We start from the raw sequence: 26,504 nt of genomic DNA on the forward strand, positions 1-26,504 counted from the left end.
TTCAAGTTGTAAGTGTTCAATCTCTATAAGGAGATATTCCCCTCATTTACAGAAGAGGCAACTGAGGCAGCGAGGGATCACCATGTTGCTCCGAGCTAGATAATCATAGCTCTAAGTAAAAGTGTCATAAACAGTTTTGTCAGGGGCAGACTCCAATAGCTGTAAGTGAAACAACCAGAATTAGAACCCAGAGCATCTGTGGCTTTTAACTCTCACACATCACTGCCTTGACAGGCTTTACTTTAAAACTGGCTCTAAGGAACCCTTCTTGCTATCCTAAGCATGAGGCAAGCATGCGCAATTCTGTTTACAGATTCTCTTGCTGCTTCCTGTAGAAACAGTGTGCTTCTTAATACATAATTGTAGTTCCAATTTTAACAATTTGTAGGTGAACTTCCACCACATAAGTTAATTTGGCTGCTGGTCACTCCTTTACACCCTTGTTAGGTCAGTATTTGGTGTTTTTGTTAATGTGCCTGTGTATGCAATGGTCATGAAGAAATTATGGGATACATGACATTGATTTTCTTGCATGTAAGACTCTTTGTTCCCCTTACCATCAATAATCATTGTCCTGATTATTTTTATTATGTACTTAACACAACTTATTCTTAAGTTCCCATTCAAGAAATAGATGACCTGTGAGACATTAGATGTTTCATCTGAAACCCTCCCACCCCATTTTGGTTGATTTCTAGGCTTACTCTCAGATCATGGCATGGGAAGCCCTTTGCCTCTTCCTGTGGAAGGTAGCCCTGGGCTTTGCCATATTATCTTTAGTCCTCCTTGTATTACTGCTCCAGCTTGGTGAAACACTTGATAAAATGTACCTGATGGGAAAGTTTTGAGACTGTCTCTCTAAAAACATGTTGGCTGAATATTTATGGGTTGCTTAGAAACCTGGAACATAATGAACAAAACATAAATGCTTTTGATTTAAAACTAGTGATTTAAAAATCATTTTACTCTATAAATCAGCTTCTCCTCTGGATTTTCAAGGTATAATTCCAGGTTAGGATATGATATATCAAAAACCAAAATACTTCTGGTTCTCTTTTCTTTAGGTTCCTTAGTGAGGTGCTATGCTCAGTTTTAAGCATCAGTTTGACACAGCATAGAATCACCTGGGAACAGAGTTTTGGTTAATAATTTTTAAAGGGAGTTTTTTTTAATTAATTACAGTTTATTCACTTTGTTTCCCCCCTGTACCTCCCTCCCTCCTCCCCTCCCAGTCCCGCCCTCCCTCTTCCTGACCAGTGTCCCTCTCCCAGTCCACTGATAAGGGAGATCCCCCTCCCCTTCCCTCTCATCCAAGTCTATCAGGTCTCATCAGTAGTGGCTGCATTGCCTTCTTCTGTGGCATGTCAAGGCTGTTCCCCCCTTCAGGGGGAGGTGATCAAAGAGCAGGCATAAACAAGACACAAAAATCTGTTGCATACAAGAAACACACCTAGGTCACAAAGATAGACATTACCTGAAGATAAAGGGCTGGGAGACAGTTTTCCAAGCAAATGGACCCAAGAAGCAAGCAGGAGTAGCCATTCTAATATCTGATAAAATAGATTTTCAACCAAAATCAATAAAAAGAGATGGGGAAGGACACTTCATACTCATCAAGGGAAAATTCCTCCAGTAAGACATCACAATCCTGAACATCTATGCCCCAAATACAAGGACACCCACATTTGTAAAAGAAACATTGATTAAAACGTAAACCACACATAGATCTCCACACATTAATAGTGGGAGACTTCAACACCCCACTCTCAACAAAGGACAGGTCAACAAAACAAAAATAAAGGAAGAATATCTCTAACAGAGGTCATGAATCAAATGGACCTAACAGACATTTACAGAACCTTTCACCCAAACACAAAATAATTTAACTTTTCTCAGTACCTCATGGAACCTTCTTCAAAATAGTCCATATGGTTGCTCACAAAGCAAGCCTCAACAGATACAAGAAGATTGAAATAATTCCTTGTATCCTGTCTGCTCACCATGGACTAAAGCTGGATCTCAACAACAACAGAAATAGTAAAAAGCCATCACACACATGGAAACTGAACAACTCACTACTAAATGACAGCTGGGTCAGGGAAGAAATAAAGAACAAAATTAAAGTCTTCTTGAATTTAATGAAAATGAAGACACAACATACTCAAACTTATGGAACACAATGAAAACAGTGCTAAGAGGAAAGTTCGTAGCACTAAGTGCCTTCAAGAAGAAATTTGAAACATCTCATACAAGCAACCTAAAGGCTCAACTAAAAGCCCTAGAAAAAAAAAGAAGCAGACACACCAAAAAGGAGTAGACAGCTGGAAATAATCACACTCAGGGCTGAAATCAATCAATTGGAAACAAATAAAACAATTCAAAGAATCAATGAAACCAAGAGCTGGTTCTTTGAGAAAATCAACAAGATACACAAACCCTTAGCCAAACTAACTAAAAGGCAGAGAGACACCATCCAAATAACAAAATCAGAAATGAAAAGGGGGGCATAACAACAAACAATGAGGAAATCCACAAAATCATTAGGAGTTACTTCAAAATGACACAGAATTTTAAAATCTAAATGAAAGGGACAATTTTCTTGATCGATTCCACTTACCAAAGCTGAATCAAGACCATATAAATCAATTAAAAAGTCCTATATCCCCTAAGGAAATAGAAGCAGTCATCAAAAGTCTCCCATCCAAAAATAGCCCAGGGCCAGATAGTTTCAGTGCAGAATTCTGCCAGACATTCAAAGAAGAGCTAACTCCTGTTCTCTTCAAACTATTCCACAAAATAGAAACAGAAGGAATACTACCAAACTCATTCTATGAAGCCACAGTCACCTTGGTACCTAAATCTCAGAAAGACCCAACAAAGAAAGAGAATTTCAGGCCAATCTCCCTTATGAACATTGATGCAAAAATAATCAACAAAATACTTGCAAACCGAATCCAAGAACACACCAAAGATATCATTCACCAAGTATGCTACATCCCAGGTATGCAGGGGTGATTCAATATACAGAAATATATTAATGTGATCCACTGTAGTAACAAAATGAAAGAAAAAAACTACATGATAATCTCCTCAAATGCTGTAAAAGCATTTGACAAAATCCAACACCCATTCGTGTTTAAAGTCTTGGAGAGATCAGGGATACAAGGCACATACCTAAACATAGTAAAGGCAATATACAGCAAGCCTATAGCCAACATCAAACTAAAAGGAGAGAAACTTAAAGCAATTCCACTGAAATCAGGTTAATTATTTTTTATATTAGGTTGGCCCATGGATATGTCTGCAACAAATTATATTGATATTTAATTGATGTGGGAAAACCCAGACCATTGTGGGTCCTACCATTCCTTAGGCAGGAAATCCTGAATAGTATAAGAAAAAAAAAAAAGCTAGCTAATCTGAAGCAAGCAAGCAAGGATGTGTTTATCCCTTTTCTCTTGATTGTGCACATGATGTGACCAGCTGCTTAAGATCTTGCCCAGACACTCCTGAAACAATGGACTGCAACTTGGAATTGTAAACAATATAAGTGCTCTCTTCTTCTATTCTCCTTTTTGTCAAGATTTTTATTTGTTTGTTTCAATAACAGCAATAGAAATAATACTAGAATAAGATGGTTTCATTTTCCTTCTTTCTGATAGGTACTCAGTGGACTGTTTCACTCTGAAACACTCATCAACTTTAGATGTGCAAATATTTTGCTTTATGACTTTGGTGAATTCTGTATTCTTTCACTCATACATGTTTTGTCCTCCGTTCTGTTTGCTAGCACCCTTATGACATTGATGCTGGGTCTTGCAGTTTTATGAGTTTTCATGCCCTATGTGCATGAAAACTCTTTCTGAGCAAATTTTTCATTTTGCCATCCTATACTTTCTCATTTCTTTTAGTTCTGTAGACCTTTTCAGTATCAGAGCTTTATTTCTTTTTTCCCTGTCTTTGTCTCTCAGAACATACTGTTCTTGTTTCAGAATATACTGTTTTTGTTTCATGAGTGTTTTTGTCCCTTTCCTCTTCAGACATTAGTGATGATGCATAAAGTAGTCTTCTATGTCAACCTCCTAGTGTTTGCCTCTTGAATTGTCTTAGTTTCTATTTCTTAATTTAGAAGCTTCCCACCAGTAGCCCCCTTGCTTTTCACTCACATTTGAGATCTGAGCAGTGCAACTGTAACCACTAACCTGTGGTGTGAGAGTTGATAGGCTTCAGCTGGGGCTCTTTTCTTGGGGACACCTGATTGCCACTATTTTATATTTAGATTTTGGGAGGTTGTTGAAAATACTTTTCAATACACTTGCCCAGGCAGTGTTAGCCACATTCTCGCACTCAGTATGATGTTCTTCTTTCCTGGTAGTCTGTGTTTAGTTGTACTCACTATTTCTTAGGACCAAAGAACAAACTCATCTTCTCCTAGGCTAGTGGGGCCACAGCCTTCTGACAGGGCAGGATGAGGAGGAACTGACTCGGTATCTAATTCTAGACAGACTCTAGCTCACTGTCCCCTTACTTCCATCTGCCAGTCCCTAGGTTTTCCTTCTATTTTGTAAACCAAATTATTATTTTTTATTCCTGTGCTACACTTGACCCTTGACTTTCGGTGTCTAAGGAGCAGGCACCATGCCTTTAGCTGCTTTCTAGTTTTCAAACATTTATCTTCAGTAATTCTCTTGACCTTTGTATATATGCAAACTTAAAAAATAGGAAAAATAAAAAGAGATATAGAATTTCAGTAGGTCTTTGAGACAGGGTAATCATCAACACATTCTTTTTAAGAATGCTTTACCTAGATGCTGGTTTACATGTATTGGTAGTTCTGTATAATTATCAACATGCTTTGTAAATTCTTGAACATGGGGAACACTGTGTTGGTTTATACAAATACAATGAAATATTATCAAGGAGTTAGTTCTCAGAAACATCAAATGAATTCCATGAGCTCTCTCTGTCTCTCTCTCTTTGTGTGTGTGTGTGTGTGTGTGTGTGTGTGTGTGTGTACATGCATTTAAAATTTTCTGTTTGTATCAAGGCAAGTCTTGCCATAAAGTCACCATAATCCTTGATGTTTCCTGTCTCTTACTCTTTCAAATGCATGCTTTTGTTTTTGAATTCATGTCACTTAAAGCTTAAAGCCTTTCATTTTTACATGGAATCCTTCCATGCTGCGCCTATCATAGAGGTCATAAGTTTGTCGTTCAACACTCCTAGTCTCTAGCCCCAATTATTTCTCCTTTTTGTCTGGACCTATTTTCCAAAGCAAACCCAAACAACCCGGAACACTTAGTGCACCCTGTAAGCCTTTCAATTTCCTCTGCATTTCAGAAAGCTTCTCTCTTCATCTGTACCTCCCTGCTACATGTCATCCCTTATAGCTGGAGTCTCTCTCTTATATATCTTTACCAGGTATGTAGGTAAGTCATTCCAGCCCTGTCATTAAAGGCCACTTAGCATCACATCTCCTCACACACACACAGACACACACACACATACACACACATACACACAGTGTGAGAGTTATTTTATATATATATATATATATATATTACAAATATATATTTCAAGTCTGTTTAGAATTTAAACTCTTTGAAAGTAGAGGTATTTGTATTTGTTTCATCGCACTTTTACTGTGGTGTTAAGAGATCTGCGTGCTTATCAGTCTGCCATCTGTGTATCCATTTTTATTTTATGTTTCTCTTCTCACTGGAATGCAGGTTTTAAATTGGTCTTACAATGTGAAGAGAATACAGTGGTAGGAGGTGGGAGATGGCTAAGTCTGTGAATTGCTTGCTGTGCACGCATGAGGACCTGCACTCAAATCTTCGCACCCATGTAAATAGCCAGCTATGGTGGTGCGTACCTCTAAGTTCAGTGTTAGGGAGCCAGAGGGAGTCAAGTGTATTTCTCGTGCTTGCTTCATTGTTCATTTGCCTAAATTTATGAGATTCAGGTTCTTTGAGAAAGTTATCTCTTTTTGGTCTTAAAAATTAAAGTGGAGGACTACAGAGGAGTCTTCACAGATAAAGCCTTTGCCAATCAAGGGTGAGGACTGGGTTTTGATCTCTAGCACCCATGTAAATGCTAGGTGGGTGTGGCAGCTCAAATGTATTGATTCCTGGGCAAGTTGGCTTAGCCAGACTTGCTGTAATAATGAGCTTGACTTCAACCCAACCTTATTGATAAGGTAAGGTACGGAGTGATTGAGGGAGACTCTCAGCGTTGTCCTTGGGCCTCCACATGCACATACACGTAAATGCACATGTACCTGTTCACACAGGTGTCACATACATGAGCATGTATGCCCACATGGTATACACCACACACACACATCCACGTGCAAAAATATAAAGAATAAAACATAAGGTAGAGAGTGATCAAAGAAGACAACTAGATCTCTGCCTCCACACGCACGCACACACACACACAGAAACAGAAGTCAGATGTAGCAGGCCACTTGTCTCTGGAATGCATGTTGTTAACCAGTAATCTGACTTCATTGTTGAGGCTGCCAATGAGTCTCTGGTTCCTATTACTGATCATACTTTCCTTTTTCTGGGATTGTGGTTTTTCTGGAAGTGTTGACTGTCCTGTCCATGGACATGTCACCTGCCTTAGATAACAATGCCTTTCTCTCCATGTTCAGCATGCCAGAAAGTTTCTTCTCGAGCTATACTCTAAGACTTCAAATATTGACAGCCCCTTCATTGTTGTCATCTTTTCCTTATGCTGTTTCTGCACTAGTGACCACACTGGCATGAGTTTATCACTGTGCCACCCACAATCGGCTATGACCCAACAACACTGCACTTACACGTAAGCCTTTAATTTAAAGCGCTTGTGAATGGATTACTTTTCCAGTGATTCAGGCTCATCCCACATTTACTCTCAGAGGTTGCAACATTTATCCAATTGGTTTTCAATACCATATCTTGGATTGTATGTGATGGAGGATTGGCCCTAATTCATTGGCTCATATCTTCTGAAATGTGTATGATCTGTTGTTATTGTAATCATAGCAATTCTTACAATGTTTGGGACAACATGCACAGAACCTGTACACACTCAAGGCAGAAGACAAAACAAAACAAAAAAATCTAGCATAGAAGAACAAGGAGGGCACAAATTCCCACCATTAGCCTAGAAACTCTAGGTAACTGATAGCTACTGAGGGGAAGGCTTAGTTATCTTTAGGATGCAGCCCCTGGTGGGTCTGCATCTTCAGCCCATTCAGGTAGTACCAAAGGGATTGAGTGGCTTTTAAAAATGAGGACACAAAGTTTGGTGGTGAATCTGGAAGGAGATGGGGAGGGGTGAAAATGTTCAAATTACAAGGAATGAAATTCTTATAGAATTCATAAAGATTTTTTAAAATGTTTTAACAATTCTGATGGGCTATAGTCCATGAACTATGGATTTATATGTGTACTTGTTTCCTTGATTTTTTACATAGCTAACTAAAAAGAGAAACTAGCATAAACATGTGTATTTACCAGTTTCCTCATAGGAGAGAAACAGGAGTGAGGTTACCCTTAAGACCTTAAGACTTTCATATCTGGAGTAAAACAGTCATTCAGGTGAGAAGCTCAGTCAGTTGTGTCCTATAATATTAGCATGATGACTACATGGAAATACAATTTCTGTACATTTTGATGTTGAGATTATAATTATTTTTCTTAATGTGGGTTACTGCATGCTGCTCTTATTTTACCCGGAGAAACCTGAACTGTATCTTTGATAGATAGTTCAGTATAGATTTAATATTATTAGACTTGCATCTATGTTTTCCCTTTAAATTGATGTGGTTTAAAGCAAATAAATAGATTTCATAATCATTTTGCTAGTACAATTTTGCTTTTCTGTGACTTTTTTTACAAAGTAATTTAGAGACCTTTTGCTTTATTTGGTCTGCTATTTTCTGTGTGTGCAAACATATACGTATAGGTGTGTACCTGCATGAAAATGTCTCCTGTGAATGTCATTTGTCATCTGTAATAGCAAAACCAAAGCTGTAATCTTCTGCTTTAGGCTACTGTTTACACTCCTGTGAGGCTGTCTGATATATTGATGACTCCTCAGTCTATATCATCACCCGTGCTCTCTCATCAGGGGCTTCTGACTTATTTAGTAAGCCACTCACTGGAGGTCATTGTGTCAACATCTTCCAAGTTCCAGAAACATAGCATTCAGTAACTGAACTCATTTTGATAATGTTTCTTCACCCATTTTACTGGTCTTCCAATGCTGCCCAGTTTCTCATCAACAGCATTTCTTTCTTTCAGTTTGTTAAATACATTTAGAATGATGCTCAGTGTCCCTGGGTTTAGTCCAGTCTACTCAGTTAAATCTCTCTGGAAGCATTATTTTTTGTATGCCTGTCCTCACCCTGATGTTGGTGCTCATCCTGTTAGGGTCATTTCTTATCCCAGTGGCTCCCACATTTCAGGATGAAGCAACATTATTAAAGCATGTTTTGCTGTCAGCTTCAGGGATGTTCGCTCCATAAATATATATAGTTCCAAGGAATTGCACATCTTACCAAGTGTTTTTCTTAGAATGTGTCTAAGAGGAAACCCAATTATGATACTGTAACAATGGATATATGGCATCATATATTTGCAAAAATCTATATCAGGCTTACCATTGGAAGAAGACCCTAAAGCAAACCATAAGTTGTGAGTGTCAAAAGTCATTCATTGTTTACTAAATTTGCCAGTGGTCATTCACTGGTTACTAAACATGCATTATATGTAGGCAGGATTCTGACCAGGGGAAAATCTGTGCCAATGTCATGACCTGTGTATGTGAGTAATGCCACTATCTTTCTCCCAGTTTTTCTGTGACTCTATAATTGTTGAAAAATAAATTCCGGATGAAAAATAATTATGTGTGTGACAGTTATATAATTTCTAGAACACATCATTGCATACCTTTCTTCTCCATTCTCTGGCTCTTACAGTAGTTCACATTTTTTAGATGTTCCTGATCCTCAGGCTAGAGGAAGTTGATGTAGCTGTACTGTCTATAACTCTCTACTCAGAGCCACTTATCAGTATTGTAACTAGGGATGAGTTTCTGCACTAATAACTATCTACTGCAAAAGGAAGTTTCTCTGACCAAGATAAAGATCAGCGGCACAAATCTCTGAATTTAAACAGATTTAAAAGACAGTTTGATAATACAACTGTTGAGCAAAACAATAGTAGGTCTCCCCTGGAGCCTGTAAGCTCTCCAGACTCAGGCCTTTGGGAAAGAGAGATGGTTTTCTTTAGGGATATGGCCACTGGTGTGTTGATGGGCTCTGATAGATGGCCTGTCACCATGGAAAGTTCTAATCAGGCTAGTGATTGTTTTTGAAAGGACAAAAAATTTGAAGGGAGATGTGTTAGCATTACTGGCAGGAGCTTGAGGCAAGTTGAGGTGGTGGATATGATCAAAATGTAAAGATACATGCATTAAAATTCAAAAATATGAGACTGACTTGTTGGCTGCTGCACTAAGAAGGGCACAGGGAGACAGAATAGGTCGAGGGAGCATAGGTTGTGGGGGTGAACAATGAGGAGTGAAGGGAGGAGAAACTTTGGTTGGGGTATAAGGTATGAGAGAAGAATAAATATTTTCTTCACCAAAAATTATTATTCTAAAAAGATCATATTTGCAGGGCATAGCACATATAATGTGATGCATGAATTATTAACCACTCCCAAAGCATTTGTAGTTTTTAGACATCTGATATTTCCATATCTAGCATTCTTACTAGAGTAGAATGTCTGTCAAGCAGAATGTAAGGCAGGAGAGAGAATTGTGACTCAAGGAAGAATCAGTGTCTCAGAACTCCAAAGGAAGGCAGTTCTCAGAAAGAGCAAGCAGACAACCATGAGAGTGAAGATGCTGGCAAGAGCCAGCTCTTCTGTGAAGACAGTTCTCCAACTTACTGTTCTTGGCCATTCTAAGAAAGTTGTATGTGAGCCTGTAACACCCTGGAGAAATGTCTGCTTACATCACACAGTGGTTCCCTCAGCCAAGTATGGTGGTAGACACACAGTGACTATGATTCCTGGAGATGGCATCGGGCCTGAGCTTATGGTTCATGTCAAGAGAATATTCAAAGCAAATTGTGTGCCAGTGGACTTTGAAGAAGCATGGGTGACCTCTACTTCCAGTCAGGAAGCTATCCACAATGCTCTTATGGCCATCCGTCGGAACCGTGTAGCTCTGAAGGGCAACATTGCAACCAATCACTATCTGCCTGCCATTTTCAAATCTCACAACACCACATTTCGTACCGTCCTTGACCTCTATGCCAGTGTCATCCATTTCAAGACCTTTCCTGGTGTGGAGACCCGACACAAGGATGTAGACATCCTCGTTATTCGGGAGAACACAGAGGGCGAGTATACTAACCTGGAGCATGAGAGTGTCACAGGGGTGGTAGAGAGCCTAAAGATCGTGACAAGGGCCAAGTCTCTGCGCATTGCTGAGTATGCCTTCAAGTTGGCTCAGAAGATGGGGCGCAAGAAAGTGACAGCTGTTCACAAAGCCAACATCATGAAACTGTCAGATGGGCTCTTTCTTCAGTGCTGTAAAGATGTGGCAGCTCACTACCCTCATATCACCTTAGACAGTATGATTATAGACAACACCACAATGAAGTTGGTAACCAACCCCCAGCAGTTTGATGTCATGGTGATGCCCAATCTTTATGGCAACATTATCTCCAGTATCTGTACAGGGCTGGTTGGAGGGTCAGGACTTGTACCTGGAGCGAATTATGGTGACTTTTATGCAATATTTGAGGTGGGTTCAAAGCAAATAGGTGAAAAGTTAGCTCATAGAAACATTGCTAATCCTGTCGCCACACTGCTGACCAGCTGCATCATGCTGGAGTATCTGGATCTCCACATCTATGCCAACAACATCCGCACTGCCATCATGGCGTCCTTAAAAGATAAAGCCATCTGCACACCAGACGTGGGGGGTCAAGGGACCACATCAGGTGTTGTAAATTACATCCTGGACTATATGAAATCCCATGCACGCCGTCGTAATCCATGATTCTTCCTGTCCCACACTTGACTCACCACCTTAGAAACTCCATCCAGGATGAATTGAAAATCAACATTGACTCCAATTCCCTGGAAGAGAAGGAGGGATCACTTTTGATTTTTCATTAAATTTAAATGGAGTAAATATGGTTTACTTAGCAATACTTATTGCAATATGGACAAACAGAAATTTCTCTGAAAGTCTATTCCAAAGTCCTCACCTCTCTGGAATATTATATACTAAATAAATCAGAACTCTTCATAAAGTTCTGGGGCTTTCTTAGAATCTTAAAAAAAAAAAAAAGGTATTTTTTTTCTCTTTATCTGAGGCACTGAAGTTTAGCAATCCTACCCCTAAAGAGGGTCTTGCTTACCTGTAAAAAATGAGTTTATCAGTGCAATAAAGTTTGCCTACTAAGTATGTATGAAGCTGAACTAATGCAGAAGGCTTCACACCCACAGTGTCCTCCTTTCCATGATGTTACATAAGATATTTGTGTTAGGCATCCCCTGTGATGTTTTGCTGGTATGTGGGTTCCCTCCTGGACCCCTCAAGCACTCCTAGAAAGGCCATGGTTAAACTTTAAAATGTGGCTATCAAATCCCTCCAGTCACAGAGCCGTTCTCCGCTTCATAAACAGAACCTTGGGATGCACACCACACAGTGATTTGGAATTTCATGCGATTTATTTGCTAACTATGAAAAATTGCATGCAAAAAATCAAAAGCCATGAGCTAACAAATATTTGCCATTATTTTTGTTACATTTTATTTACCGTGATTTTTAAAGTTATAGTTGGGTGTAATGCAAACAACAACAAAAAATATTAGTGGTATATGAAAGACGTTCTTAAGTAGAAAATGTCAAAATGATTACACAAGTTCACAGTGATTTCACCAGAAGGAATGGCATGTAGATGGAAGTAAAACTGGGAAAAGCAGAGCCATTGGCACCATCGTCATATCTCATCTATCAGCTGTGGCACGCTTCATTATCACACATTAACGTTCTATATCTGGGACCATGAAAAGGTCACAGAACGGCTCTCTCACGTACCGTGTGTGCATGCACGGCTAGGTGAGTTGGATGGATTTTGCTTGAGGAGGAAGTGATAGGCAATCCTACATACAGGAAGTTCCTGAAGAAGGCGAGTGGGGATTTTAAAACACCTAGAGAAGATTTTGTTGGTAGCCTGTCTTTTACATGACCCAGACCACACCAGTGGGTTTTTTTTGTTTGTTTGTTTTTGTTTTTGTTTTTTGTTTTTTGGTGGACAGAGCAAGGATTTATTCTGCTGTCCCCACCTACTATGCCACAGTGGCCAAAGTAACTAACCTACTCCCTACTTATGACCCTTTTTCTCAACACTAGAGGTATGTAGGGGTTTATACCAATTTTGAACATGACAAGACCTAGACTCACTTTGACGACAAGGTTTTGGACAGTCCTCTGAGGATCTATCTCAATATTCGTAGCCTTTGGGCATGACTATGATTACTGTATTAATTAGGTAAATTGAGGTGGGAAGACCCACCAGGCAGACAACTAGAAAGAAGAAAATGAACTAAAACTTAGGTAGTCATTATACTCTGCTTCTTGACTGCAGGTACACTGTGACCAGCCACCTCAAGTCCCAGCCACTAAGTCTCCCCCACCACAATTAGAGGTGGAGTGTAGGCCAAAATAAACCCTTGCTTCCTTAAGTTGCTTTAGTCAATGTATTTCATCACAGAGACAAGGGAAGTTAGGTAATACTATGGCTTTATTCAAAGCACAACCAGTTCAACTGCCGACAGATGCCTACACATCAGCTATGTTTACCAGTGGCCAGGATAGTAGTGGTGGTTATGGTGAAGTGTTTAAGCTAGAGTTTATCCCTAGGATAAAAATGTTCGCCATCTGACTCTACCAGACTCTGGAGATCACCCTTTACTGTCATTCCCCACTTTCAGTGTTAGGCTTTTCCACTTGAGTATTTCTAGAGCAAGTGGCATGAAGCTGTTCATCCTTGTTCTCCATAACTTTACCACAATGACTGGTACCCAGAAGATATACAATACATTTTTTTGAATTAATGAAACAGTTGACACTGGATTGCTATTCTTGTATATTGAGTGAAATAATAACGGTGCCAATGTCATAGTATTGCTGAAAAGGCAAAGAAAGGGCCACATTTTGGTCATTGCATAACACCAAGGTTTCCAGAATCACCATATTCATTATTGCCCAGTGCATGCTATGGTACATGAGGACTCTGAAGGGAAGCAGGTTCCCACATAAGGTATTGTGCATAGATTAGTATTACTGTAACACATGTTCAACCAGGAGAGCACAGTATCTTCACCAAGTCCCCTGATTCTCTCTCCTTTTTATTTCATTTTTCTTTTTGCATGTGTATATATGGTATGCATTTGTGTGTATTATGTTTCTACACATGTGTGGATGCATGTGTATATGAAAATGCATGTTTGTGCATTGGAAGCTTCTCAGTATCTTAATTTAAAGTATCACCTGTTAACTTGTGTCTACATATAGATTATTTTGCTTTCTTCTGTTTCCTGTAATCTACCCAATGTGTCCTCACTGAAACACAATGAATCATGTCACCTTCTTCAAGATTCCCCATTCAGTGTCTTCCCTTTGTTCTTTAAAGAAAGCCAGCTAAGAACACACAATGCAATATGCCTTAAGCTGTAAGAGTGATTGAGGAATCCATCACTACAGAGTCAGGACCTAAGACAGGGGCAGGCTCTTCATTGACACACACTCTAAGTATTTATGGAAGAAAACAGGGAAGTGAGTGAAAGGTTCCAGTCACAAAACAAGTGTTGGCAACTAGAAAAACTAATTTTTTGCAAATACTCATGTCTGGATTTCATCTACAAACCTTTCCAAGATTGCTCTTTTCTAAATATTGCTGGAGCCCACAGGGAGGTGAAAGTTGGTGCCTGTTGGGCCAAGTCTGTTCCCTGAGTTTGCTTTACTGCGCTTGATCATCTCACCTTTCTGAACTTATATTCCATCATCTCATCTTTGTCTTTAGTAGTCACTCTGCTTTGCTTTTATCCCTGGAACATAAGAAACAGCAGCATGCTCTCTGTCTTTCTCTAACTTAGCTCATTCTCTTACCAGGTATTTTGATTTGTGATCTTACACATCACTTATTCAAATACTAGATCACTCAAATACTAGAGTTGACATTCACCTTTAGTCTGCCTCACATAGGAAGTGTGTCAACACTGGATGAGTTCTTTAGTCATTATGCTATCTAGTTTATTTATTTATTTATTTTTGTAGAGTCAAAGCTGACCTTCATAAAGAATTCCTTTTTTTGTGGATAGGGGACTAGGAAGAGTGGAGAGATGGAAGGCTGCAGTGGAGATGTTTTGAATGAGAGAAGAATAAAGAAAACAGGAAAAAAATCGTTCATTGTCTATTACTAAATGATCCCAGATCTAGTGGTTTAGGACAAATGATTGTATGTCATCATTCTGTAGGTTAAAGGGAGTGCTGGGAATGGCTGGTACACCCATGACCCATGGATGTTGACAGTAATAGCTGCCTGTCAGAACCCTCAGTTTTTTTTTCCCACATTTAAATCTGAGGTAACTGGGTCTCTTCATGCTATCTTTATAGGACAGTATCTAGTTTCTAAGCTGAAAAACTGAAGCAGTAGATTTCTTAAAGCTTAGACTTGAAAATGTCTCAAGTCTGTTACTTCCAAATTCCATTGATAAGAACATCCTAGAGATAAAACAGATTTAAGAATAAGGATATGAGTCCTCTGTCAGATAAAGGGTTGGTGAAGATTCTTTCCCAATCTGTAGGTGGTCGCTTTGTTTTGATGACGGTGTCCTTTGCTTTACAGAAGCTTTTCAGTTTCATGAGGTCCCATTTATTGGTTGTTGCTCTTAGAGCCTGTGCTGTTGGTGTTCTGTTCAGGAAGTTTTCCCCTGTACCAATGAGTTCTAGGGTATTTCCCACTTTTTTTTCAAGCCAATATAATGTGTCTGGTTTTATGTTGAGGTCTTTGATCCACTTGGACTTCAGTTTTGTGCAGGGTGACAAGTATGGATCTATTTTCATTTTTCTACATGTAGACATCCAGTTAGACCAGCACCATTTGTTGAAGATGCTATCTTTTTTCCATTGTATGGTTTTGGCGTCTTTGTCAAAGATCAGGTGTCCATAAGTGTGTGGGTTTATTTCTGGGTCCTCTGTTCGGTTCCATTGATCCACCATTCTGTTTCTATGCCAGTACCATGCAGTTTTTAAAACTGTTGCTCTATAGTACAACTTAAGATCAGGGATGGAGATACCTCCAGAAGATCTTTTATTGTAGAGGATTGTTTTAGAAATTCTGGGTTTCTTGTTATTCCATATGAAGTTGAGAATTTTCCTTTCCAGGTCTGTAAAGAATTGTGTTGGTCATTCTGCCCAAGCATGGTTGGATACCATAAAAAGCTAAAATGATACGCTCAGGATGCGAGGCTAAGCACTGCACTCAGGGTCAGCCGCTTTAGAACCCAGAGAAGAACATGTCTGATTGCATGCGGGTTGATGCCCCAGGTCCCGCCTCTGAGAAAAAGGTATTGGACGGGTCTGATGCTCTTTGGGTGGATGACACCTAAATGAACATCTGTACAAAGTCCCAATTTATTTCTAATATCAGAGATCAGACCTCTACTCTTGCCTGATGCGTCTAAAACAAAAAGGGGGAACTGTAGAGAGCTGCAGAATGCTATGCCTTAAAGATGGAGCTGGTTTCCGCCTTCCACCTTCCCGATGGTGAGTGTTCTCAATCACGAACAACTCCACATTTGGCTAAGGCCGAGGATCTGGCTTGCTTCCATGTATGTGGACCTATCTGCATTGCCCCCGTGGCATGCCTGGGTTGGCTACCCAGAGGCTATTTAAGCTGTGGGCTGGCTTTCCCCGGGGTCCGAGGATTGTTCAATGTTCCTGAATAAACTGCATTGAAAAAAAAAATAAAAATAACAATTCAGTTATGTTATAAAAAAAAAAAAAAAGAATAAGGAAATGGTTTGAGGGTTAGGGTTAGCCCTAGGATCTGGGGGAGAGTTAAAGCCTTACTTCACAGAGTCCAGGAAAATACAAAGTGATATGTGGCCATATTTGGAAACACACTCTGTTATTATGATCATTTCTTTCCCTGTCTGCGCTGATTACCAAAAGCATTGCTTAGAAAAGTTGCCTTTATGTTTTTCCTCTTTCCCCCTCACCTTTTACCTTGCTTTAGGATCTGTGAATTCTGCTTCATAATGCGTGCTGTGTCAACTCTATCCCCCCCATTGCTTTGGTTGCTTTGGCCAACCAAGGATTATTTAAGGAACCCTCTACTAACACCCCAAGTTTGAACACCTTCATCTTACATTTTGTCTTGCAAAAACAACTAATCTATTTGATAATTGTCATAATATATTACATGATCTTTGGAGGTAGGGATATCTCTTGCTGACCTTCTAGTATTGATCAGAACAGTGCTTGCATAGGAGATACCTTAGGTTAAAGGTAATAATTACAGTTTATGTGATATATTTTGTCTATTGTGATCCATTCCTTATTCTGCATGCTTTGCATTTATTGTTTACTTAATTCATACATTAACACTAAGAAAATTTCCTGCAGTATCGCCAACATGAGTTGAGGCCAGGTAACCCTAGAATCATCATCTTTGAATAGTCATAAGCATTTGAGATTGGTGAGCTCTCATTTTTATGTGAAGGGGACTATTTTTCTGCCATAGATCCATGTTTCCATGTGGGAACAATTTTATAAGTACATGTAGAATTAAAGACATGTCTAAATCTGTCTTCTACAAACTGCAGGGCAGGAAGGCAGAGTGAGTGGCCTTGATCCCAAGTACTACAAAACCTGATGAAACATCAGCGCTATCTCAAATCTAAAGGTTCCTGTTTCTCTGCAGCTCCATACAAGAAAATTGTATGGCTCACAGGCAAATGAAATGCTGCTGTATTTAAACTTTTACTATGTATCAGGTGTTCTTCTAAGTGTTTCCTATATGTTAGCAGTACAATTCTCACATTATTATATGATGACGGAATAATGACAAGTTCAGTATCTCACTCAGGGCCAATTGTGTGGTCAGTAGAGAGATAGGATTAAAGCTTTAGAGGGCACACCAGTATTTAACTTTCACTACTAACTCTCATCCCTGAAAATTGGAAGTTACTAATGTTATCCAGAAAGAAAAAGAATTTTCAGACATATTAGAACATCCTGCATCCTGAGTTGAGTGGCAATGACATTTTAAAAACATGAGGTTAGGAGTCAATGGCATGGCTTAGTGGCTGAAGGCATTTATCGTTAAGCCTGGGGACCTGAATTTGAATCCCAGGATCTACACATGGTAGAAGGAGAGAACTGATCCCCACAAATAGTCTTCTGATCCTCATAGGGGTGCTATGGTACCAGTTTATGAACATCCTACAATCCCTATGACCTCACCCATACTCACACAGCTTCTCCACCATACAGTCCACATCCACACACATGGCTCCTGTCACACAATAACAACCCCCCTGGCCCCAGCTCACACAAATAATAAACCATGAAGTTAAGGATACAAATTCTTCCTTTGGAGTAGTAACTGACAAAAAGAGAGCAAACCTAGACTAGAGGTGATATGCTTACTTAGATGAAATAATTGCAAAGCTGGAAATAGTAGTACAGGCCTGTAAACCCTACAACTCAAAAGAGTAAAAACTAGAAAGAAAGAGAGGGTGTTATATATCCTTAGTCCTAGAAAATAGTCCCAAATCCCAAAGCTCCAGGTATAATTTTCAGAAATAAAATAATCTAAAATAATAAGTTGGGGTAGATACCATAGTGTAATTTTAATAATTAATTAATTAATTAATTTGGTTTTTCTTTTTTATTATATAAATTCAGGTTTATTGGGGCAACAGGATGGGGAAGGGGAGGGGTTCATGCTTATGGGGGAAGGAAGGTGGGAGCAGAGAGAGAGAACATGGAGGGGCAAAGGGAGAAAAACAGTTATCATTTTTTTAAGAAAGGGTTTCTCTCTATAGCCTTGGCTGTCCTGAGCTCAAGTTGTAGACCAGGCTGGCCTGGAACTCACAGAGATCCACCTGCCTTTGCCTCCCAGAGTGTGGGGATTATAGGCATGCATCACTGTACCCAGCTAGTAGTGTAATTTTAAACTACTACAGATCAGAGGAAAATTTGAAGAAAGTGTCCAGAGTGGGAGGCATCACAGACATTGAGAGCACTGACAGTATCATTACAAGCTCAGCTTTGGTAGGAAGCTGATTGCACAGTCAGAAGGATTTTGAAGAGGGATGCTTGGTCCTTGGTATTTTCCTGACACCGTGTGTACCATTGGAATTTGAAGCAGCAGCGAGATCTTCACATCAGAAAAAATTTATTTACTATGGTGGAGAGTAAAGCTATTAAATCTGAAGTTGTTCTGGGAAGCCCAAGAAAAAGAGAAAGGAGGGTGTGCAAGAGGGGAAAATGCCTCCAGCTCACCAAAGCAATTAAAAAGACTGAGTCTTACCAAGTCTATAAATGCTTAACACTCAACTGAGTAAAAATGTCTACTGATAACACTTGAGTTTAGGTTCTGCTCAATTCAAACATCTAGTTATAGGCATACGCAATGAATACTGTCACAAAAGAATGTCACTTGTCTAAATAAAAAACTGATTTTTTTTCTATTTTTCATAAGTTCAAGTCATTATAAGTGCTCTCATGGTACCTAGTAAAGAACTCATTTAGGGAAGAGAACACTGGCCTTGTTTATACTGACTTAATATTTTCAAAACAATTGCCTAGAGAATACATTTTTTTAAATTTAAATTTATCTTTTATAATTTGCTCACTTTACATCCCTATTGTGAACCGGTCCCTCATCTCTTCCTATTCCCACTCTCTTGCCCTCTTCTCCCACACCCCCATCCCCTAGGCCTTAGAAAGAGGGAGCCCTCTTTCCCTACCATCTGACCACAGCCTATCAAGTCTCATTAGAACTGCCTGCATCTTCATCCTCTGTGGCTTGGCAATGCCATCCCACCAGAGAGAAGTGATCAAAGAGCAGGCAACAGAGTCCATGTCAGAGACAGATCATCCTGAGTGAGGTAACCCAGAACCAGAAAGACATGCATGGTATATACATACTTATAAGCAAATCTTAGCCATATAATACAGGATAACCATACTATAAATCATAGACCTAAAGAAGCTAAACAACAAAGAAGACCCTAGCAAGAATGCTTAATTCTTACTCAGAAGGGCAAATAGAATAGGCACCAGAAGTGGTTTGAGAGAGGGAACAGGACGGGAGCCTACCATAGATGTTCTATGAAAGATTCCACACAGTAGGATATTGAAGCACATGCTAAGACTCACAATCAAACTTTGGGCAGAGCACAGGGAATCATAGGGAAGAATGGGATGAGGAGGTGATAAAAGGACCCAAAGGGGATAAGTGCTTCACAAGAAGAACAAAAAAGGCAACAAATCTAGGCTCAAGGCAGCCTGCAGAGACTGATGCACCAATCAAGGACCAAGCATGTAGAGGACCCAGACCCCTATCAGCTCACAGATAGCCAATAGGAAGCTCATTTCTCCATGTGGGTTCCTTAGTAAGGGAAGTTGGAGAACACATTTTAAGAAAAAAAAAAAAAAGCCTAAACAAAGAATAACTAGTTAGTCACAGATGTGTATTTTTCAGAATTGGAAATATTGAATGACTATGGTGGTTTCAATCAAAATGGTCCTCAAAAGCTCATATAGCTGAATACTTAGTCAACATGGAATCAAATTATCACTGATAGGCTTAGAAGGATGAGGATATGTGGCCTTGTTAGAGAATGTGTGTCACTGTTGGTTTAAGGTTTCAAAATTCCATCTTTCTCTGCTTAGGTATCAGGATATATTTCTAAGCTACTATTCCAGTGTATTTCTGCATGCCATCATGCTTCTAGTCATGATGGTGATAGACTAAACCTCTGAAACTGTAAAGAAGCCTCCAATAAAATGCTTTGACTTAGTCTTGATGTCTCTACACAGCAGTAAAATAGTGATTAAGAAAATGCCATTGCAGTTCAGTCTCCACATGGGTCACCTAATAAGGGGACTATGGGCTGTTTCTGACTTGGACTCTGGTACATTCTTTTTGGTCACTTCCCCTGGATAGGGCAGCATTGTCAGACCACAAAGGAAGAGGACTCAGGCAGTCCTGAACAGACTTGATAGCCCATGACCAGTTGGTAAGGGAGGAGGACTCTCCATTTCTGAGGACTGTGTGGGGGAGGGCAAGAATAAAGGGAAAGAAGGAGGGAGGGTAAGACCTGGAAGAGATGAGGGAGGGTAAAATTAGGATGAAAAGTGAATAAATTAAAAAAAATAGAAAATGCATTGGCTGGGCTGGTTCATGCACATAATCCTAGTACTTAGAAAGGCAGAGGCAGGCTGATCTCTGTGAGACTGAGGACAGCCTGGTCTACAAATTGAGCCTAGGACAGCTAAGGCTACAGAGAGAAACCCTAACCCTAAAGAAAGAAAAGAAAAGAAACAAAAGAAAAAGAAGAAAAAAGAAAAGAAAAGCAAAAAGAAAGAAAACATCATTGCTTAATTAGCTTGTTGTGGTAACTGCCTCACAGTGTGTATTAAAACATTAAGATATACATACATGCACACATACATCTTAAGTATATACATTTAAATGGTCCATTCTACCTGAAGGGGAAAAAGACTAGAAAATACAAACACTGAAAAAAAAACTTTAATACAATTCAATATTGGTCACATTATAGAGCTCATAAATATGAGCCTATTATGCAAAATGGGGAGACAAGTTCTAACATGATGGAACTGGGTTCTTGTGATCTCATGAAAAAAAGGCACGAAACACAGGCCAAAAGATCCCTCACCTCCAGAGATAGAAAAAACAAAACAAAACAAAACAGATAATAGCTTTTATATGAGCTTCAGAGAACTTGGGAAGTTGCTGTAGATTGGAAGATGCTGAAGTTCTTGTGAAAAGATGAAACAGAATTATTTAATTGCCTCATATTCAGGTAGAAACATTTCTAAATGAGTCTGGTATTTAATAACAGTCTGTTAAGAATATATTCAAAACAATGGTCTATGTACAACTGAATCTTTAAGTCAAGTGTTGACATTGCCGTCAATATATATGTTACTTGAGTTATTATCGTCATATAGACTATTTTCTTATCTTTAAATATTGCCCCTGGGGCCAGTGAGATGGCTCAGTAAGTAAAGGTGCTTGCCACCAAACCTGAGGACCCTGAGTTTGATTCCTGGGACCTACATGGTGGAAAGGAAGAACTGATTGCTGCAAGTTGTCCTCTGACCTGTATACATACACCATGGCATGGGTAAGCTCACATGCATGACTCATCTCCAACATAAGTAAATTTAGAATGTTATTACCAATCAAAAGAAAGTCAACTTGCCTAAATATGAAGTTATTTCTATAAATGTTTACAATGTCTTCTAGGCACAGCTTTCTGTATGGAAGTAAGAGAGGACATCTTGATGTTATTGTGTAGAAACCGGCAGTAGCAAAACAAGAAGTAGAGATTTCTAGATACTCTCATGGAAAGAAATACAAAGGAGCTTCAAAAGAAGTATATTTAACTTCTCACAGCTGTAGATAGGGACAACTGTGGTTCTCCATCTAGTTTTGATCTTTCAAAGTCATGAAAGGTTTAGTTTCTTGAACAGGTGTGCAGTGTTCTTAAAAGCTAACTTTATGCCAAGCTTCCAAAAGAGATGTTGGAGAGCCCGATTTAGAAGTAACTTGTTTTCTGCAGGCTAAGAAATGTCTCCAGGATTGATCCTTTTGTAAGGCATTCATGTTCCGATGCTATTATTTTTGTCTTCTATTTATTTTTGCCAGCAGCAAGATCATTGCACATAGTGACCTCATTGGTTCATTCACTGGCTGCTCTCTGCACATTGTTGACGGAGGCTCTTCTTTGCTTGGACGAGTAAACTTGGAGCCCTGAAGTCTCAGCTTTGAGAGCCCATATGCCCTCTGTCAGGGAGCTCTAAGCAGTGAGGGAATCAGTAGGAATTAGGCACTAAAAACAGAGCATACTTAGGGTGGCAACAGTGATATGAGCAGGTGGCTGTAAGAACAGAAAGCAATCCTGAGCGTGACATTTTGTCTGATTGCATGCGGGTTGATGCCCCAGGTCCCGCCTCTGAGAAAAAGGTATCGGACGGGTCTGATGCTCTTTGGGTGGATGACACCTAAATGAACATCTGTACAAAGTCCCAATTTATTTCTAATATCAGAGATCAGACCTCTACTCTTGCCTGATGCATCCAAAACAAAAAGGGGGAACTGTAGAGAGCTGCGTAATGCCGCGCCTGAAAGATGGAGCTGGTTTCCGCCTTCCACCTTCCCGATGGTGAGTGCTCTCTGTCACAAACAACTCCACATTTGGCTAAGGCTGAGGATCTGGCTTGCTTCCATGTATGTGGACCTATCTGCATTGCCCACGTGGCATGCTGAGGTTGGCTACCCAGAGGCTATTTAAAGTGGGCTGGCTTTCCCCAGGGTCAGATGATTGTTCAAGGTTCCTGAATAAACTGCATTGAAAAAAAAAAGAAGAACAGAAAGCAACAAAAAAAAAAAAAAACAAACAAAAATAGGGTAGCCCCCAAGAACAAGCCAAGCTTCAGCTGACCCATAAAACTCCAGGAACATGAAAAGGTGAAGGAATAAAAGGAGAAGGGAGGAGCATTGTGGGTAAGGATTAAGATCTGCGTTGCCATTGTTTGCTTGGTAACTGATATTCAAAACGATTACAGAATTGTATTATTTGATGGGGATTGCAATGAATTTGTAGATTGTTGGTAGGATGGCCATTTTTTTACTATATTAATCCTACAGGTCCATGAGCATGGGAGACTTTCCATCTTCTTATTATAACACAGAAGGTGGTAAGACAGTAGGCTGAGCAAGCCATGCAGAGCAAGCCAGGAAGCAGTACCCAATCCTGGTTTCAGCTTCTTGCCCTGTTTGAGTTCCTGTCCTGAATTCTTTTACTGATGGATGATGATGTAGAAGTATAAACAAAATAAACCCTTTCCTTCTCATGTTGTTGTTTATTGTGGCATTTCATCACAATGATAAGTATGATGGGGGTGAGAGGACTGGAATGAGAGGATAAAGTGGAGAAGAAATCAGAGGGAAGCTAGGGAGGGAATATAGATAGTTAAAATTAAGGGTCATTTGAGGGGTGGTATAAAAACATAACAGAGCAAAAGTATCATATATATATATATCCTTTTACTATATAATATACATTTTATTATACTATATATATTAAGGGGATCTAAATGAAATCACCAAATAGCAGGGGGAGATAGAGTTCCAAATTGCCATCTCTTTTCTTCAAATGAAGCTTCCCGTGCTGGGTTTGAGCTACATCTATTTGAATTGTTGGCCAATGGGACCCCATGAGAATCCCCAAACAACTGAGTCTGTTGCCAAGACTATAGATTGCTCTCCACAAACTGATGGCAATACCCCATTGTTGAATACTACACCTAAACTGCTCACTGAATGTGGAAAAGTCAAGCTGGTACCTACATAGATCCTTTTCTCTATGTTCCACCATCTTTAGTTCAGGAAAGTACTCTGCATGCTATCAAAAACACCAAGCCATCCATAAAAACTTTAATATACATTGGTGTCAGGCCTGCAAGCTATTTTAGTGGAATGATAGCACAAACTTTGTGGGAGCAACCAGCCAATGTCTGATTTTACTTAAGGCCTGCTCCACAACATGGAACAGATACCTGACAGTGCTTGGATGACCAAGAATCGAGGTCTAGATAGCCCAGGGACCCTAGAGAAAAACCAAATATTATTGTTCCTTAAAACTAATAGCAATAAAATTATTCCTAATGCCTTTCTGCTATACTCACAGATCAGTGCCTTGGTTAGCTATCATCACAGAAGCTTTCTCTTTATAGAAGCAAATAAAGAGACCCACAGCTAGACATTGTGCAAAGAATTTATGCAAAGACATTATGCAAAGAGACTTAGTCCTAAATAGGATGTCTCTATCAAATCCCTTCTCTAGAGGCTCAGGGAACCCTGGAAAAGAGAAGGCAAAATAAGTGTAGGACCCAGAGGGGATAGAATAGAGGATACCAAGAAAACAAGGTCTTATAAATCAATGTGATCAAAGCTTAGAAGAACTCACATAGAATCAAGCAGCACAGGGCCTACATGGGTCTGTGCCACATGGGGTTTTAGAGCTAAAAGGAAAAATGGACATATGTCCCATCTCTAACTGAGAAGCTATTTCCAGTTGATAATCCATGCAAATTTAGTTGTCTTCAGGGAGTTTTCACTTGGGAAACAAACTACACAAAGACATTTGACATGACCAGCAGTAGATGGGCACCAGAAAACTACCTCAATGACTACATTGGAGGTTTCTTGTCTCATAATGTCATCTTAGGACTTTTAAGAAAATATCTATTATCTAACTATTTATCATCTATCTATCTATCTACTTATCTATCATCTCTATTCATCAATCATATCTATCTATCTATCTATCTATCTATCATCTGTCTATCTATCTATCTATCCTATCTGTCTGTCTATTTATCTACCTGTCTGTCTGTCTGTCTATCTATCATCTGTCATACACACACACACACACACACACACACATTGGTGTCAGGCCTGCAAGCTATTTTAGTGGAATGGTAGCACAAACCTTGTGGGAGCAACCAGCCAATGTCTGATTTTACTTAAGGCCTGCTCCACAACATGGAACAGATACCTGACAGTGCTTGGGTGACCAAGAATCTAAATATATACATATATATATATAAATTTATATATTTATTTATATAAATATACATATATTTCTTTTCGTACCCTTCATACTCTTTGCATATATATCATGGCTTTCAGTTTAGTATTTTTATGGGATTCCTGAGTATTGAGTGTGTGGGTGTCTGCATCTTTATCTGTTTCATCTGCCTTTCTCTTTGTTTGGTCCTATTCTGATGTATTAGGTTTTGTTCTATCTTTTAAAAATTTTGTTGATTTTAATTTATTATTATCCTTAAGAAGCCAGTTTGTTTTCCTGTTAGTGATGAAAAGATGATGGATCTTCTTGGGAAGGAGGTACAGAGGAAATGGGAGAAGTAGAGGGAAGGGAAATTATAATCAGGATATAAAAATATTAATGTTATAAAATGTTTGTTAAATAATAATTAAAAACAATAATAAAGATGCCAAAACCATTACAAAAAATAAACAACTATATTTTCTCCAGCATTTCATGTTTTATAGAATACAATTATTGTTGAATTAATTTTATCAACATTTATTCACCAGGCAAGGTTTTACAGGATTTAAGGTAGAGTGCTGCCTTTTTTTTTTTTTTTTTTTACTTCTGTATGAACTTTTTGCATGGATGAGTTAAACTTACCAGGCAGTTTATTGCAGTAGATTCTAATTTTCTTTCTTTCTTTCTTTCTTTCTTTCTTTCTTTCTTTCTTTCTTTCTTTCTTTCTTTCTTTCTTTCTTTCTTTCTTTTTTTTTTTTTTTTTGGTAGTTTGAGACAGGCTTTCTCTTTGTAACAGATCCCTGGCTGTAGTAGACCCACTTTGTACTTTGTAGACCAGGCTGGCCTTGAACTCACAGAGATCTGTCTGCCTCTGTTTTGGAAAGCTGGGATTAAAGACATGTTCCAGCATACCCTGCTCTAATTCTTGTGAACAGAAAGATTCATTGTTTTCCTTAAGCTTTTTCTCAACACATTCACTACCTCTTTCTGTTCTTTGTCATGCATCTCTCTCATTGCCATTTTCTTTGTGAGCAGGTTTCATGTTTTTTTGCTCTTTCTAGCATCTTCTGTTTCCTTCTCTTCTCAGATGCTCCCTTGGGAAGAGCTAACCTCAGCTTCCCTTCCTTAGTGTTTTCTTGCAGAGCATGTCACCTGTTCTGATACTGAAGTGCCCACCATTTCTTCTAGAAATCTCCTTGGAGTTTCTTTGGGACTTTTTTGATGTCCCTACTCAGTCACCAACTTTGCTCACCATCTCCATCTTCTGTTGACTACCCTAAGGACCCATTGATTGGCTAGAAATATCTCAGAGTCTGTGGTAGGAGTGGTTCCCATTTTTCTGCTACATTAGGAGGCTATGCACCTCCTGGATGACAGAACTCCACCAGAGAATAGCCAAAGTATTCCCCAGGCTTTCTAGGTTCTAGGAAATAAATAGCGTTTCTCATAATGACTCTGCCACTGGTCCACCCCATCCTTCCCTCCTTATTCCCACGGTGGCATTTTTTTTTGCCAAAAGTGTCATCAAATTGCATGCTCTCATAGGAAGCTATAGTGTATCTATTGGGAGAACTGCAGACAGGG

At 39.3% G+C, this 26,504-nt stretch overlaps 2 protein-coding genes across 4 annotated transcripts in view; both read left to right on the top strand.

The window, feature by feature from the left end:
- Nell1 (neural EGFL like 1) overlaps positions 1–26,504 on the top strand; it is a 951,197-nt gene that overhangs the window by 618,850 nt on the left and 305,843 nt on the right. The window lies entirely within an intron of this gene.
- On the top strand, positions 5,661–15,015 carry LOC110563435 (probable isocitrate dehydrogenase [NAD] gamma 2, mitochondrial). Its single transcript, XM_060367219.1, has one exon. It carries the CDS (start codon positions 9,889–9,891, stop codon positions 11,065–11,067), a length of 1,179 nt encoding a protein of 392 aa, XP_060223202.1. The 5' UTR covers positions 5,661–9,888; the 3' UTR covers positions 11,068–15,015.

This window comes from Meriones unguiculatus, chromosome 14 (assembly GCF_030254825.1).
Source record: "Meriones unguiculatus strain TT.TT164.6M chromosome 14, Bangor_MerUng_6.1, whole genome shotgun sequence".
In the NCBI taxonomy this organism is placed as follows: domain Eukaryota; kingdom Metazoa; phylum Chordata; class Mammalia; order Rodentia; family Muridae; genus Meriones; species Meriones unguiculatus.